General features: G+C 43.7%; 1 protein-coding gene across 1 annotated transcript in view; it reads left to right on the forward strand.

The window, feature by feature from the left end:
- The first annotated feature begins 791 nt into the window (after positions 1-791).
- The window catches only part of Tars3 (threonyl-tRNA synthetase 3), a 43517-nt gene continuing 26966 nt past the window's right edge, over positions 792-17342 (forward strand). Inside the window, exons 1-8 of the mRNA XM_075953243.1 lie at positions 792-1142; positions 2185-2253; positions 3130-3320; positions 7447-7570; positions 11207-11328; positions 13526-13643; positions 15745-15809; positions 16828-16906. Of these exons, the coding sequence (XP_075809358.1) occupies positions 873-1142; positions 2185-2253; positions 3130-3320; positions 7447-7570; positions 11207-11328; positions 13526-13643; positions 15745-15809; positions 16828-16906 (1038 nt within the window). The 5' untranslated portion in view covers positions 792-872. The remainder of the gene's footprint in view (positions 1143-2184; positions 2254-3129; positions 3321-7446; positions 7571-11206; positions 11329-13525; positions 13644-15744; positions 15810-16827; positions 16907-17342) is intronic.

A 17342-nucleotide genomic window follows, 5' to 3' on the forward strand; every position in this document is an offset into this window, starting at 1 on the left:
ACAGTGTTTGTTCCAGACCCAAAGAGTCAGCAATGCTGTGCTGGCCAGGCTGAGGTTTTTGTTGTGCTGTTCTTTGCGTCCTTGTCAAGTGGCCGCTGTATTTGCACAGCCTTGGTTGGCATGAAGGTCCGTTTTCAATGGTCACTTTTCAGAACCTGATGGCATACTGTGGCGACTACAAGAATTAAAGAGGGAAATAAGAGGACTTCATTGGGCTTCGCCGACACTTTAGACGATTTGGTCAAGAGGCATACCTCCTGTGTCTCCATTTCTCCAACTCCAGTTTCAGCTGAGCACTCTGGCACTGGCGCCTGGACACGCCTCCGAACGCTAGAGAAGCCCATCCAGTAGTCCCACTTCTACTGCCTAGGTTCAGGGAGTAGTTCTCAACCCTGCAGAGCAACCAACGTTGGCCAAGTCCCTATCCATGGTCCCCTTCCCCTGCTCATTCTCCTTACTACTTGAAGTATTGCCTAGCCATCCCATCACCCTCAGCTTTGATGCCTATACTCCATCCCTGTCTCATCACTTTGCCTTTGCAGTGTTGCCCCGCCCTGCCCCCATCTCCCCGCCCCTTATGATGCCCTGCTCAGGCCCCGCCCCTCGCCGTGTTATAACAACTCGTCTCACAGCTCATTGCTCCGCCCCCTGCACTGTCGTCCAGGCATGGCTCCGCCTCCTGTCTGCGCATTGCTCCGCCCCATGCAGGGATACCCAGCCTCGGACCGCCCCTCTTCCTCCATCGCCCCGCCCCTAGAGTGATGCTGCCCCACAGACCCCGCCTCCCGAGGCCCTTCAGCTCCGTCCCGCCCCGTCGCCTGGTCACTCTAGCTGGGCCGGCCGGCGCCGGTGAGTGACTTAGGGAGGCTGCCATGGCGGCCCAGGCCCTGGCGGCTCAGGCCGTGGCCTCGCGCCTGCAGCGACAGGAGGAGGACATCCGCCGGCTGTGCGCGGAGGTGCAGCGCCTGAGGGACGAGCAGCTGCGCGGGCCCGAGTTGGGACCAGCCGAGGGCACGCGCCTGACGCGCGAGGTGGCACAGCTCCGAGCGGAGAACCGCGACCTGCACCAGCGTCTGTCTGGCCTGCGGCTGCGCCTGGCGGAGCAGCATGGCCCCCGGGCCGGACGGGCGGCGGCGCAGGAGGTAACCGGGCGGGCTTCTGGGGACGTGGCCCAGGCGCACTCAGCGGTCTCCAGCTCTGCACCCCGGCACGGGCAGGGCTGCAGGGTGTGTCCCCGCCGGCGCCCTGTCCGCTGCCCACGGCCTGGGGAACCGCTAGGTTTTCACCAACCTCCTAAATGATCAGCTGATGTCATTTCTCAGGTCTTCTTTGGATAGACTGGCAACACTTTCCCCCCTCCAGCGGCAGGAATGACTGAGGTGCATGCCTCGAATCCAGAATCCTAGAGGCTGTCAGGAAAATGATTGAGAGTTTGAGGCCAGGGGTAAATAGCGAGTACCAGGTCGACCAGCAACAAGACACTGTCTCAAATAAAACTTCTTAAAAGACCGCTGAAGTGTTTAAGATCCATGGTTTCCTAAGGGAAGAGGACCAGCAGTTTCTGTTCCCGCTGCTGGCTAGTTCCATGCTATCCAAGACAGGTTATTTTTACCGTCTTGTTTTGGCAGTCTACTTTGAGGGCTTAGCGGGATTATTTGATTACAATATTTTCATGTTTTTAGAAGATTATTAAATGCAAATTATAAGAGCATCTTTCAAAGTTCTGAAGGCTTTCTAAAACTAACATGCTTTTTAGTTCTTTGCCAAATGCACTGGCAATATCTAGCGAAAGGCAGACTATGAAAGTCTGGTGGCATCCACACATTTTCCGGTGATGTTATTTGTTGAAAGTTTAGTGGGGGAGAGAGAGAGAGACATACAGTGTATATTCCAGGGTACGGAACCCAGGGCTTCCTGCATACTGGGTGAGTGCTCTCCTTCTGAGCTACATCCCCAGCTCTTGATTTGAAGCATTTTAAACTCCAAATATATTTAATGCCCTTGGACAGAAAGGGCCGAACTCTGAAACTTAATCCCTGAGGATTATAAGTAGGTCTTAGTCCCCACAGTCTAACAGGGACTCTCAAATCGGGGCCTCCTGCCCTGAGCTGCCTGGATTCCCTCTTTCCATGGGTTTCGAATGTATTTCTCTTACCTGCCATTGCTGTGCCGTGTATCTTTCAGCCTCCTACTCAAAGCCAAGAAAAGGATACCAGAAAGAAGAGGCTGAAAGAGAGTGAGCCCGACAGGGAAGTAAGTTGTTGCTATGGAAACAACATAAAACGTGCGCTGTCATTTAAAACATGGGTCTTCAGGACTTGGGGCGTGGGCAGTAAGAACGTAATTACTAATGAAGTTACCGTTTGGGTCAGACCAGTAACCTCTTGATATAGAGTCAAGCTGGCCACCGGCTGGAATTAAAGTACTCTCCACTCCTTTTCAGGTGAAATAATAGCTCTGCTTTCATGTTACCTGCTTTTAAAATTAAAGAAGTTATTAAAACGGCAGCAAGGGCTCATGGAGACTCAGCACTTGCTAGGCTCCAAAGAGAAATGGCCTCACAGATGTTACTCTAGTCGTGTCGATCAGACAAACGCAAGACCAACAACTAGAGGCAGACTGGGCGAGCACAGCCAACCAACCCCCTCCCCTGCCATGTGGATATACATGTTCTTCATTTGTGGATTTTTAAACCCAAAAATACTTGGGAAAATGCTTCTGTCCTGACTTTGTCGGTCATTATTCCCCAAATAGTATTGTATAGCAGCTATTTTCCAAGCCTTGTATTTTGTTTTTTTAGTAATCTGGAGAGGACTTAAAGTTTATGGGAGGCTGTGAGAAGATGCACCGGTACTATGGGACTTTATTAAGGACTTTGGCATCCATGGGGGTCTAGGAATCCAGTCCTGAGGGTACCAAGGGTTATATATTAAAGAAGTGCTATACTGTATAACCTTGCCTATATATACTGGAAACAATAGGAGAGGGAGAGGTCCGCGTAGTATTGAGAGGGGTTAGGTAAGGGGGCTGTAGAGAGAGGGCGAACACCGTTGAGGCAAAGTGGGACTCTGCTGAGCAGCTAGCTCAGTGGGCGGAGCCGCTGCCTTACTGTGAGCCAATGACTTTCAGGTGAAGCAGCCGGGTTTCATAAAAGAAAGACTGACGCTGTTCGAAACCTTGAAGACAGAGCGTCAGCTCTTACCTGCTGCCCAGGAAAGGAAGAACGCAAGCAGCGCCATCACAGTGAGGGTGGCTGGTGGGAAAACTGTGCAAGGAGAAAGGTGGAGAACGACGCCTTACCAGGTGGCCGCCGACATCAGGTGAGAGCCCTCCCGCACAGAGGTGCTTGCCCGCTTGCACGCACTTGACACCCACGCACACATGCTACTTGTGCATTTGTCTGCCGCCCTCCCTCCCTGTTGTGAATATATTTGGAGAGGAAATACTTCATACTATAGTATAGTAATGATTTTTTTTTAGATCCTGGGTCTCATGCTTACCAACACACCAAAGTAACAGGTTCTAAAGAAGACTCAATTTCTTGCATAGCTGATTCTCCTAGGGAACTACCATGAGTTTTGTTCTTATTATCAGCTTCGATAAGCATTGTTACATTGCCTCATTGCTAGTGCTGGCCTTTGGTCAGGGGCCCTTTGTCTCAGTGCTAGCCTTAGGTGGGGGGTCCTTAACAGCAAGGAATTCAAACATTAAGCATGTCAAAAACACAGGCAAAAATTGTGTAGCAAATTCCATCAAGGGCAATGAAGGGTCAGTCCAGTTGTTCTAGTACTGAAACTTTGTCAAGCAGCTTGGTATCCCCATTTTTCTTATTCAGCTGGTTAACTAAATTAAGTAACTAAATTTCCCTCTGACTCCTAAAAAGACCACATAATTGAATACAGGATCATGATTTCTTCCTATGTAAAAGGTCCAAAATTTAAAGTTCTAGTAAAAAATATATCCTAAAGAAAAAACTTGTACCCTTGACAGGCCATCCATACTGACTTTATTCAAAGTCATCTTCATAATTTTTACTATTTTTCAAATTGTAATTTAAAGACACAGGTTAACACTACTGTTGGCAGTCACAGAATGGTTCTTACCCTTCCTAGGCCCTGGATACATGAATAAGGTCTTGATTAGTGGAAGTTCCCGCTTGTCCTATTTGCTTCCTGTCTCTGTGATGAACACGACAACCAAAAGAGACTTGGGGAAAGATGCGAGGGTTTATTTGGCTTATAGGTTACAGTCCGTTGTGAAAGGAAGCCGGGGGGGGGGGGGAGGGACTCGAGGCAGGAACTGACAGAGAGATCATGGAGGAGTGCTGCCCACCCTTGGCTTGCACAGCCCAGATCCACCTGCCTAGGAATGGCAGTGCCCGCAGTGAGCTGGGCCCTCCTACAGCAATAAGAAAATACCTCACAGGCCAATCTGATGGAGACAGTACCTCAACTGAGGTCCCCCTCTTTCTAGATGTGTCAAGGTGACAGCCAAGATGAACCACTACATGGTGTTATTGGAGAGTGTTGGAGTCAGCAAAGCACTGACTTAGACACACGTTTACTAACAAATGGTGCGCTTCCAAGGAGGGAGATGCGGACAGAGCTGGGGGGAGAAAGTTTCGTTAGACACTCAGCGGCAAACACAGTCCAAAAGTTGGGACTTCTAAATTCCCTATCACAGGCAGGCTTTTGGACCACTGAATCTTTGGCCTTTCTCCACCATCCTTGGAGGGCGGGGGTTAGTCTTTCTCTGTGGGCAGCTTTTCACATGCTAATTTACATTCTGGCCCTCAAACACCTCACTGCACCCTACACTCCTACCTCAGTCACCTCATAACTGCTTACACAGGCATTAGGGGCATAGCCCCTGCTTTGAGGACCAGGAAACTCTCACCCTATGCTAAATCTGTGGAGAATCTAGGGTGTAGTAGGGGTTAATGGAACCCCTGCATCACAAGGAGTCTAGTCTGAAACTAGTATAACCCAAAAGGCACACATTTTACAAGGGTGCTACAAACACTGGTCCAAACAGGAACAACACGGCTATGCCAACCAGTGGTCCCCAAAGGGCAAGAATCAGAACAGCCATGGCTACACTTGGCCCCAGAGAGCAATCTTGTTCCCTTGTTCCCAAGGGTGAGATCCCTTTGTTATACACTAACAATGTGGCAAAACACAAAAGAACAATTTTAAGAAGGAATCCAGTAAAAGAGTCGAGTATCCAGAAGAGAGTAAAAGGAACAGGGTGGGAGGTTGTAAGCCCCTACTAACTGCGACAGAAGAGAAAGAGGGAAAAGGCACATAGAGGCAGGTGGCAGCTTTGGGAGATGTGTAAACAGGACTCACCCTGGTGTTTAAGAAGGTCAGGCACCCTTGTTCACTTCACAGAGAATTTCTGTGTCCTTCAAGAGTTTGCAGGTGGAAGACACCTGTGCTCAGGATGATCTCGAAGCTGTGGAAACTTCCCACATTTTATTCTAGAGAATAGATTTGTTGTAGTCCACATGGGGTAGGCTTTTGTGAAGGTATCAGCACGTGTCAGAAGACATTAAAGTCTTTGAGAAGGTTCACCTACCTGTGTTACTTTGGGTTCTACTGACTGCAAGTGTCTTAGATGCCCACGTGTTGCAGAGCAGCTGGAGAGGTTAGCTGTGGCTCTAGGAATGCCCCTGACTGAGGTGAAGACTGCCCAGGTTCACGCCATGCTGCATTATCAGGCCACATATATAGTGAGTCCCGGGACCCCAGGGACACAAACAAGTTCTTTGGCCTTTGGTTGTCTCCATCTATGGCTGCACCCTGCACAGGTTCATTTAGTAGGCTATCACGATGCTTGTCTGCAGTTGTTTGAGTGTGGTCTTTACCAAGGCACCTTGGAAAGTATCCGTCTTCAAGGGCCACCTTCATTGGAGATGAAGGCCCATCCTCCCTTTAGAGTAGTGGTTCTCAACCTTTCTAGTGCTGTTCTTCATGTCATGGTTATTTTGTCGCTACTTCATGATTGTAATGTTGTTACTGTTATGAATCATAATGTAAATATCTGTGTTTTCCAATGGTCTTAGGGGACCCTCATGAAAGGATCATTTGACTCCCAAAGGAGTTGCTACCTACTGTTTTAAAGGGTGTAATATTCTCTCCTTGCGTGGTTCCCTTTTTCTAGAGGGGCAATGCCCCGTTTCTTAGAACTCTATCGAGAGCTAATACAGTTTCCCAGCACCTACTTTGAGAGCAGTGGGAAGGGACTCTGGTGCCTCTGCTGTTAGGAAAGTTTGTCATTGTGTCCTGACACAAACCACTAACAGTTCATTGCCATTGACATCACCATTTTGCTTTGAAATTTTTTTTCCTGAGAAAAAGATTGACTACTAACGTATGTGTTCAGAATGTTCACTACAGTAGCAATAAACCAAAACCCACAAAAATATAACCAAGATGCCCAGCAAGTCTTGATTTTCTTGTAACGATTAAATAATATGCTTCGGAAGTCTGCGTGCAGATAAAGACGGTGCTATAGTGCCTTTACAAAGTGTGTAACATATAAAAAGGAAAGTATTAAAAATTTTATATCGGTATATGTGTAAAAGATTATAGAAGAGTATAGATCAAAATGTTAGCAGTTATTTTTGAGAAATGTAATTGCAAGTATTCCACACTCCCATCCCATGCTTTCCTAGGTTTCTTCTTATAACTTTGTTACTCAGTAGTTTTCAAACCATAAATGTTATTTTAAAAATATAAAGGAAGGAAGGTCGGTGTCTGTGGAAAATAGGTAAAGGAAGCAGACAATTCATTAAAAGTAAAAAGAATCACCAAAGAAATCAAGTACCAGTTTTTAGTATCACACTGACAAAGATCTGAAAATCACTTCGGATGAGTGTAAATGTGCCAGACTGTATTTATCAGAGATCTTGTGATGGTGCCTGACCTCACCCTTTCGTTCCATTTCTGTGCACTTATGGGGGCACAAGGAGCATTGCTTAGATGGCTGCATGAGTTCCCTAAGAGAGCAAAACCGAAAGAGATCAAAGAGCAAAAGCCAGGGCAAACAGGACACTTCTAGGCTGATGGCATAGCAACAAAAAAGGCTATAAAATTATGTTCATAACTAGGTTTTTTAACATGGATGAGAAGCTGATATAGAAAAGACTAGGGAGTGATGTACCAAAATGTTATAAATGGTTATTTCTAGGAATAAGGGGTAAGATTTATGTGAGATCCTAATTTTATTATTTGTTCTTTCTTTATTTTTCAAGTTTTAAAAATAGCAAACATTTATGACTTTTATATATAAAATAATTACTACAAAATAAAAGATCTTGATCCTATTAGGTCATATTTGTACTTTCTAGCTACCTTTTTAAGCCCTGATAATTATTTTAAGCTTTTTCTTACAATAAATTACAATGTGATGATTGTTAACCACAAATGATTTTTCTTCCGTTAGTCGAGAACTGGCTGAAAATGCAGTAATTGCCAAAGTGAATGGTATACTATGGGACCTGGACCGCCCATTGGAAGGGGACTCTACTGTAGAGCTGCTGATGTTTGACAATGAGGAAGCTCAGGCTGTAAGTGTTTGAAAACCAGAGTTGGATCTTTATGATAAAGAATTATGGGAAAAGACACATGGAAATCAAGGGTGATGACACTTTCAGTCTTCCAACATTTAAAGTTACAACCTGGCATCTAATAACAACTAATGACTGTTTGTAGAATGTGGACTCAAATAAGTAGCCCGTGTTTGCTATTTCTTAAAATAATACTTTCCTTAGGTTAGATCAGTGTGTATTCAAAATTAATTCCTAATCAACTCTTAAATGTGTGTACCTGTAATTTAATATCCATGGGAGAATTTGGAAAAATCCTTTAAATACTTGTAAATGCAGTATTTTATATAGTAAGTGCATGTCTCCGATATGCATATCATCTTAGCGTGTAGCCTCCTTTCAACTGACTTATTGCCACTGCAAAAACCCAGCTATGGTTAGCTGAGGTTCTATTATTATGCTTTCTGGATGATAAGAGCTGTGTAATTTCTGATTCAAGTATGCCAAGGTTATTAGTTATTTCTTGTTACTGTGTTAAAACACCATGACCAAAAGCAGCTTCTGGAAGAAAGAGTTTATGTAAAAAGGAGGCCGCTTGTTGGTTCCTGGCAGCTTAGATCCGAAAAAAATTACATAGAAACTGTATTAATTAAATCACTGCTTAGCCCATTAGCTCTAGCTTCTTATTGGCTAACTCATACATCTGAGTTTAACTCATTTCTATTCATCTGTGTATAGCCACATGGCTGTGGCTTACCGACTAAAGTTCCAGTGTCTGTCTCCTGCTGGGCTACATGGCATCTTCCTGACTCCACCTTTCTTCCTCCCAGCATACAGCCTAGCTTTCCCCACCTAGTTCTGTTCTTCCCTGCCATAGGCTCAAAGCAGTTCTTTATTCATTAACCAATAAAAGCCAACACATAGACAGAAGGACCTTTCACACCACTTCCTCTTTTCTGTTTAAACAAAAAGGAAGGCTTTAACTTTAACAAAGTAAAAGTACAGGTACCAAGCAAGAATTACAGTTAAATTTATTTATATTTACTTTATCTTTTATCATAATTGAGGAAAAGTTTATCAATTCTTCAACTCCATCAAAGACTCCAGAAAAATATAATATTACCTAAGTAAACAGGAAGTGCATTGTAAGCAATTGACAGAGACATCTTTCTGCTCGGACAGCCACCAAAGTTCTTCTTTACCTCTGGAGTATCCATCTTCAGCCCATAGTATCCAGCAGACTTTTTCCATGAAGCAGGAAATTTCAAAGACAGTCCCGCCTATACTCTCAGCTTGTCAATCACATTCTTCTGTGTCCTGCAGAACGTCTAGCAGACTCTTTTCTGAAGCAGGAACTGCGAAGGAACATTTCACATCTAGGCAAGTTCAGCAGTCATTTCTCTGTGGGTCCTTCATGTCCAGTTCATCAAGCAGTACAGGCAAGAGCAGTTTCTTGCCCAAATGGCTAACCAACTCCATAAGGAGCCTCTTCGATACCCTTCATCCTCTTGAAGTAGATTGATGCTGCCAGGAGCAGATGTGTCTCACTGTCATGAAAAGTCCTAACTTCTTAAAACATTTTAAATACCATATTCTGTAGTTTTTGAAAGGATTGAAGAATGCCTATCCATCTGAAATACAATTCTGTACATCTAGAACATATAACTAACATGACTACAAGCTTGACTATTATAGATGATTATCTATTAACCTATATTTCTTAATTATACATTACATTTTTAAATGAGCTGGACAAACATAATACCTTAATCAAGATCAGAAATACATGTACACAGTATTACAAAGTTGACCTTAAATCTGTATCAATAAAGCAAGATCCATACCAATGCAAAGTATCCATTTCTATAGAATATCCCCCTTCAAATGTAAAGAAACATTTACAAACAAAATTTGGGAAAACTGCAAGTCCATAAACTGTCCATACTCAGTGATCTGCAGGTAGACACACCTCAGTGCTGTGTGTTACACCTAAGTGCCACCTCCATGGGGGTGCTGAGCTAGAATTCCACCATGAAATTCTTGACTCTTACTCCTTTGCTGTCTGCCCATCTGAGTATACCCACCACATGCCCACCTCTCTCAGGCCAGACCTTCATCAGTTAAGCATACTTATTTCCTCTCCTCAAGTCATATCTTGAAGTTATGGGAAGCCCAGTAGCCTGCACCCTCCTAGTGTCTGTAGAAGCTGCTCATTTCTCTCCATCTCTATGACCCCTGGCTACAAACCTACACTCGGCCAGTTTCATCATCACTGCCCAAACTGCCCACTAATGCATTCCTGCCCAGCTGTTTTAAAATGTGAGCTCAGTGGTTTCTGCTTTAAGCTCATAAAACTCAAGCTCTTGCCATGGTTTGCAAGTTACTGGTTCTTCCTCACCCCTCAGACCTTGGTAAGCTCCCCTCTTCTCACACATGGCATACAGACCTTCCTGCACTGTGCATGCAGGCTTTACTCTTTATTACTGAGCCATGTTCACCTCATGGCTACCACACCACTCAGGTGTAACACACAAAGAACTGAGGTGTGTCTGCTTGCCCTGCCGTTGTGTGTCACTCCCCAGTAGGCATAGCTGCCACTAGGGCATTGTCTCTGTTTCTGTCCCTAGCTATTATATTCCTGTATCTAGCAATTGTTTGGTTTGACAAATACCTACATAAGGACAATGGCCGCTATTTCAGCAGCACCCTGAGTCCAGGTACTCCACTGCAAGGACTTCCCGCTGGCTCTGTCCCCAGAGCATGTCCAGCCTGTTGCAGTAGATTAGGGTTACACACAGCATCTCTGCAGCTACCCCTTTCCGCTCTGATTTACCGAGTGGTAGTTAATTTAACAAAGGAGAAGGCTTTGACCTAGAACTCAATTATCATTCATGTTTGCCATCTGTATTTATTTGGTGACTTGGTTAATTTTAATTCATAGGTAAACTAAAACTAATTCCTTATAAGCTAAACTAATTTTATTTGTTTTAGTTAGCCTTAAAACAATACTAATTCCTTGGGAATTTGAAACCAGCTCAACTTTCTGAATTTGTGGGGCTGATAACCTGTCTTTGGACTATGGTAATTTAGCCCACACACATATTCCTCCAAGGTTTTCAGCAGCCAGGAACACTGCTTGACTTCATCTTTCCCTTCTTAGCCATCTTTCAAACTCTTTCAAACTTCCAGAGTCATGTGTTAGCCAGCGTATGGAGACTGCTGTGCCGATGTGAAGTCTCATGGACTCTGGTAATATTCTCAAGTAGCCACTTCTCTGTATTGTGTTGAGTTCAGAGAGTCTGTCTTAGAGACATGCAGGGCACCAGTTCCCTCCCACCCCAAGCCTACACCAAGTTTCCATGTGGCTACTCAGCTCAGGGTTTTGAGCGAATGGGCTGGTTCTGAACAGTCAAAGGTGCAGAAGGAAAGTGAGGAGCAGCTACACCGTAACTGCAGTGCTCAGCAAAGTGACTCTGAGCTAGACTTAAGTTCTCCAGGAGTACAGGGAAGATGCAGGGAATTTTCCCATCCAGGTAGGCATTGGAGACTTTCTTCTCAGTATTATCCCCTCAACAGCCATTCCCTTGCTCTCCTGCTCCTGATGTCCCATGACAGTTCTGGTTGCTGACAACTCTCCTGACTGTCAACATCTTGCAGGTGTACTGGCACTCCAGTGCGCACATCCTGGGGGAGGCCATGGAACTTTACTATGGGGGCCACCTGTGCTATGGCCCACCCATCGAGAATGGATTTTATTACGACATGTTCATTGAAGACAGGTAAGGCTGCTGAGCGCTGGGTTCTGATTGCATGTATACATGCTGTTGTTTTAAAATGGTTACATATTATAGATCAGTCATAGTGTATTGTGTGACTATCAAGTGGTTATTGAGTTATGGAAATTGTTTTTCAAATACACTCAGATTGGAGAGTAACTTTCAACATACTTGCTAGAGTATGACACTAATCCAAACCAGGATCATGTCCTCCATGCTGGAGAAGAGTTGTGGCTTCGATGGCCGAGGCACTGTCCACTTCACCGAACGTCGCACACATTTGAGTCAGGTGGTGGTGTTCACAGGGGTCTCACACTCAGTAGGTCTGTGTGTGGAATCATGGCCCTGCAGCCCTGCCCTCGTCCACCCCTGCTCTGTATCTCTCACAGTTCCTAGGGACACCACCAGGGGCCCAAACTGAAACCTTGGGTTCTTCTAATTCTTCTATACTTCCTACCACCCCCATCCGGCATCCGAGTCCAGTTCAGATTCCCCTGTGCTCCTCAGCACCCCCTCTAGCAGTCCCGTCTAGTTTTCCAGTTTTATGTCCTAAGCATTTCTGTCTTCTCTCACTTGCGCTTTAACTCACGCTCACAGCATCTCCTGCTTGGGCAAATGTGGAACATTTCACCTTCCCATCACCCTCATGCTGTGTAATGACCTCCCTGACAGTGTATCTGGCATTATGCAGTGGTTTTTTTTTTATTTGTTTGTTTTTGTCTTTTTGTTTGTTTATTTGTTTTTTGGAGACAGGGTTTCTCTGTGAAACAGTCCTGGCTGACCTGGAACTCACTCTGTAGACCAGCCTGTCCTTGAATTCACAGAGATCCACTTGTCTCTGCCTCCTGAGTACTGGGATTAAAGAATTGTGCCATCACTGCCTGGCTTGTTTTTATTTTTAATTTTTGTTTGTTTATTTGTTTTTGAGACATAGTTTCCACTGTATATTCCTGATTGGCCTGGAATTTACTATGTAGACCAAGCTGCTTTCCTCAAGCTGGGATTAAAGGCATGTGCCCCATGCCTGGCTTATGTCACTATTTTTTATAGACTTTTCCAGTCTGAACTGGTTTTGCTTATAAGTTAGAGCAGTGCTACTCAACCTGTGGGTTGTGACCCCTTTGGGGTCACATATTAGACATCCTGCATATCAGATATTTACAATACGATTTATAACAGTAGCAGCATTAGAGTTATGAAGTATCAATGTCAGCACGCCATGAGGAACTGTATTTAAAGGTCAGAGCATTTGGAAGACTGAGGACACCGGGCTAGAGTGTGTTAAAGGGTCAGAGCATTGGAAAGTTGAGAACCACTGGTTTAGAGTGTGTTTATTTATAATATTTTGACCCTAAGTATATGAGGTTTTTGTTTGTCTTGGGTTTTTATTTGTTTGTTTTCCCCATGTAACAACTGATTCTTCAGCTTTCTGGATACCAACTAGGTATTAACCCAGACCTTCAACTCAAGTCTCAGCCCTATAAGGCTGCCACAGTGCTGATGTCAGTCACAAACAGAGGCTTTCTACTGTCTAACCCACATCCCACTAATTGGGTTCAGGAGCTGGTAGACTGGCTCACAAAAAGCTTTTGACTTATTTTAAAGGCTGCTCCAGAGGGTACAGATGAGCAGACTGGAAGGGTGTGGTATTTCCCAGATCTCTTGGGCTGTACCATCTGCTTGGCAGCTGTTGGAAACTTGTTCAGTAATTTTCAATGGATGTTTTGTAACATGCACATATTCAATGTAATCACTAGCCATTGACAATAGACTCCTCTATCCCTTCTCCCTTTCTGGAGTGAGGTTTGGGGCTAACGTTCCACACCTTTAGAAATAACTTAGTCTATGGAGGCCCCTTCATGTCATTAGTACAGTCAAGGCACAGTTATTGATCAAGTGCCCTCTCTTGTTACCATACCTCCAGTTTCATGTGGGCAGCAAGAGCGTTTTGACTATTTACCAGACAGTCTAAGGCAGTGACTCTCAACCTTCCTCTGAGGCTAGATCCTGCCAGCCACTGAGGGCAGGGATATGGGGAGCCCATCATACAGGTTTCTGAACAAAAGTACACATGCCTGAACCACCAACTCAGTTTGGAAAGCTTGTCAATTAGTAGTGAAGGGCACAGGACCACGGAGGAAGAGGTGAGTGGCATCTGGAAGATCGTACTGAAGCTCAGGATCTCTTCTTTGTATTTTAGAGTAGTGTCCAGCACTGAATTATCTGCCCTGGAGAATATATGTAAATCTATCATCAAAGAGAAGCAACCATTTGAAAGATTGGAAGTCAGAAAGGACTCACTCCTGGAAATGTTTAAGGTGACTGGGAAAACTTAGCATAAAATTCTCTCACTAGAAAGGAAAATTAAAAACTGTTAAAATAGACTAGTGTGGGTTTTTTTTTTTAAGATTTATTTATTTATTATGTACACAGAGTTCTGCCTCCATGTATGCCTGTAGGCCAGAAGAGGGCACCAGATCTCATTTCAGACTGTTGTGAGCCACCATGTGGTTGCTGAGAGTTGAATTTTAATTAGTTTTCTTGTTTATTTTAAATATTTAAACTAGAGTGACTTGCATGAAACTTTAAGGATGTCTCTTTTTAGACCAATGCACTTTAAATAGATTTGATTTTTTTTCCTTTTAAATCATACATATCAAAGAAAACTCATACTTTGAAAGTACAACATTGTCAGTTTAGCGGCTTGAATTTAAGAGCTAGATGGTTTTGGTTAAAGGTACAATTATCCCTTTTTGTGTGGTAAAATACATAAAAGTAACTGTCTTAGGGTTTCTATTGCTGAAACATAGAGACACCATGACCATGGCAACTCTTATTGAAGAAAACCATTTAATTGGGATGGCTTATATTTTCAGTTGTTTAGTCCATTATCATCATTGTGCGAGTAGGCAGATTTGGTGTTGGAGAAGGAGCTGAGAGTTCTACAGGCCACAGGAAGTGGTCTGAACTAGGCATAGCTTGAGTAAGGGATACCTCAATGCCAGCCCTCACAGGACACACTTCTTCCAACAAGGCCACATCTTGTAAGAGGTTGTTATTATGCTATTTGAACTCTTTTGGGGAGCCCAACCCCCAAATGAATCACACATGGAGGCTTATTCTTAGTTATAAACATCCAGCCTTAGCTTGGCTTGTTTCTTGCCTGCTTTTTTAAAAAGCTTATATTATCCCATCTACCCTTTGACCTCTGTGTTTTTCCTCTTCTTTTCTTTACATCTTACTCTTACTCTGTGGATGCCGGGTAGCTGGGTGCCCAACCCCTGATGTGCTCATGCTCCTCCTCCTCAGGCTACTACTCTGAACCCTCTTCTCAGATTTCTCCTTCTATCTATTCTCTCTGCCTGCCAGCCCCACCTATCCTTTCTCCTGCCTCACCATTGGCCGTTCAAATCTTTATTAGACCGTCAGGTCTGTACAGTTTTTCCAATTCTTGCCCACACTAGTTTTCTGAATGTTGTTTGTTTTAACAGCCATCCATGAGTATAAAGTAGTGTCTCATTATGTCTTGATTTGCATTTTTCTTAGGACATAGTGATGCTGAGCCTCTTTCAGTGTATGTACATACTGGCCTTTTGTATACCTTCCTGGGAGTCTTTAAGGCCTCTTTGCTGTTCTCGAAAGAGTATATTCATTTTTGGTTTGGTTTGCATTATAGCAGCTTATATGTTCCTGGTGTCTATATCTAAACATCAGTCACTTACAGGTGTTACTTCCATTCTGCAGGCTGCCCTGACTTTTTGATTACTCCTAAGATATCAGCTTTTGTGAAGGCAGTGGCTTCACTTGAACATATTGGGATAAAACAGTTACATTGTACAAATGTGGGCTTGTTTTTCCTGTCTTTAGTTATTTAATATGAACTAATACTTGGTACTGTGATTATTTCAATAAAAGTAGAGAAAGGGGTATATTACCTTAGTTTGCTAACTGTAACGATACCATGGCTTTTTAGCAAATGCAATGCCACAATGTAAACTTTGCTTTTATGCAAATAATGGAAATGTACCCTAAGAACTGGATTTATTTTATGTAGTTGAAATCGGATCTTCTAGAAGAGTGCTGTCCAGTAGGATCTGAGCCCAGTGGAATAACCTGAATCACATGACAGCTATGTTTCAAGAGTAAAACTAAGATGGAATTAATTTTAAATACATAGCTGATATAAAAAATATGTGCATTCCACTTCTGTGGTCCTAACTCACAGCATGGTCATATGTGAGAGTTTACCAACCGTGTGACTTGGAGTCTCATACAGGACAGTGTCACTCTTTGCTGTGAGTTCAGCTTGTCCATAGGGTCCCAACACCTTAACAGAGTAAGCGTCTCTCGGAGCTTTTTAAAAGGAATAGTTTTCCCATTAAAACATTTTCATAATAATATGTTACATTTTCTTTGTAGTACAATAAATTTAAGTGCCGGATTCTGAAGGAGAAAGTCGACACTCCAACAACCACTGTTTACAGGTTTGTGTGCACCAGCTTTAAGTGGCTCAGTGGGGTCCTGGAACTTAGCAGCAGCAGCCCCAAGTCTTGCTGGGGAACAGGATGGCTCTCTGGTTTTACCACAGTGAAGGGACAGTTAAAAAGGATGTCTCTGCATGCACAGTGTCTTCAGAAGATTTTCTGAGGGGTTGGAATTTGCATAGAGAGAGCAATGTGATCTGAGGCTCCATGGGTCCCTGCTCTCACTGACCCTGAATTAAAGCTTACCCCATACATGTAAAGAGTGCATCCTTTTACCTAAAACCTGTGTGCCCTGGCTGCCTTCCTGCGGTTGTGATAAACACGCCAGCTGAGCAAAAGCAAGTTAGTGGAGGGAATACTTTACTTGGCCTACATTTGTGGGTCACAGTCAGTCACTGAGGGAAGTCAAGGCAGGAACCCAAGTAGGCACTTGAAGTAGAAACCATGCAGAAGGGAGGTAGAGGCAGGCAGAGCTCTGTCTTCAGGGCCAGTCTGCTCTACACATTGAGTTCCAGGACAGCCAGGACAATATGTTTGTTTAAAAAAATACCAACAAACAAAAATAGAAAGGAAGGGAAGGAGGAAGGAAGGAAATGAAGAAAGGAAAAAAGAAAAATGAAAGGAAGGAAGGAAGAACCAGGAAGAAAGAAAGAAAGAAAGAAAGAAAGAAAGAAAGAAAGAAAGAAAGAAAGAAAGAGAGAGAAAGAGGCCCTGCTTCCTGACTTGCTCTCTGCTGACTCCATGACCACCTGCTGACTCCATGACCACCTGCCCAGGAAGGTCTTCCCATGCTGGGCTGGGCCCTCCTGTGTCAGTTAAGACAAGACAGTCCCTCACACACAAGTCCACAGATCGACCTGATAAAGACAATTACTCAGTTAGACACTGTTTCGGGTGATTCTAGGCTGTGTCAAATAGACAGGTATTGCTAATTGGTACAATATGATAATGTGGTTTATAGTGAACAGTCCAAAAAGTTATAAATATGTCTGGGCCTGTCTTCAATCTTTCATTATAGGTGTGGTCCATTAATTGACCTTTGCAAAGGCCCCCATGTAAGACACACTGGAAAAATTAAAGCCATAAAAATTTTCAAGGTAAGGATTTTTTTTAAGTTTATAAATATCGCAGACAAAATAAACTACATAAAGGATTTCAGTCACGTCTTCTATAGTCTGAACAAGATGGTATTTTAAACTCTTCATTCTTATTTCACTAAAAGTAATGTGTTAGAGTCTTGATAATTAAAACACTATATAGCTTTTGAGTTTTAATCTTATTCTAAATACTGTGACACATATCTTTTTATGTGCCGTATCTTAAAGATTTGTGATTATTATGCATGCATGTGTGTATGTATGTGTCCCTGCAGAGGTCAGAAGTGTGATCACTGAAGTTACTGCCTAGGTAGGTGCTAGGAACTGAAGTCAGATCTTCTGAAAGAGCAGCAAATGCTCTAAACTACTGAACCATCCTTCTAGTCCTCTATACAGTTTTTAAGTATATTGTTCCTTATTTAGATGCCCCAGTATT

This window comes from Microtus pennsylvanicus, chromosome 18 (genome assembly GCF_037038515.1).
Source record: "Microtus pennsylvanicus isolate mMicPen1 chromosome 18, mMicPen1.hap1, whole genome shotgun sequence".
In the NCBI taxonomy this organism is placed as follows: Eukaryota; Metazoa; Chordata; class Mammalia; order Rodentia; family Cricetidae; genus Microtus; species Microtus pennsylvanicus.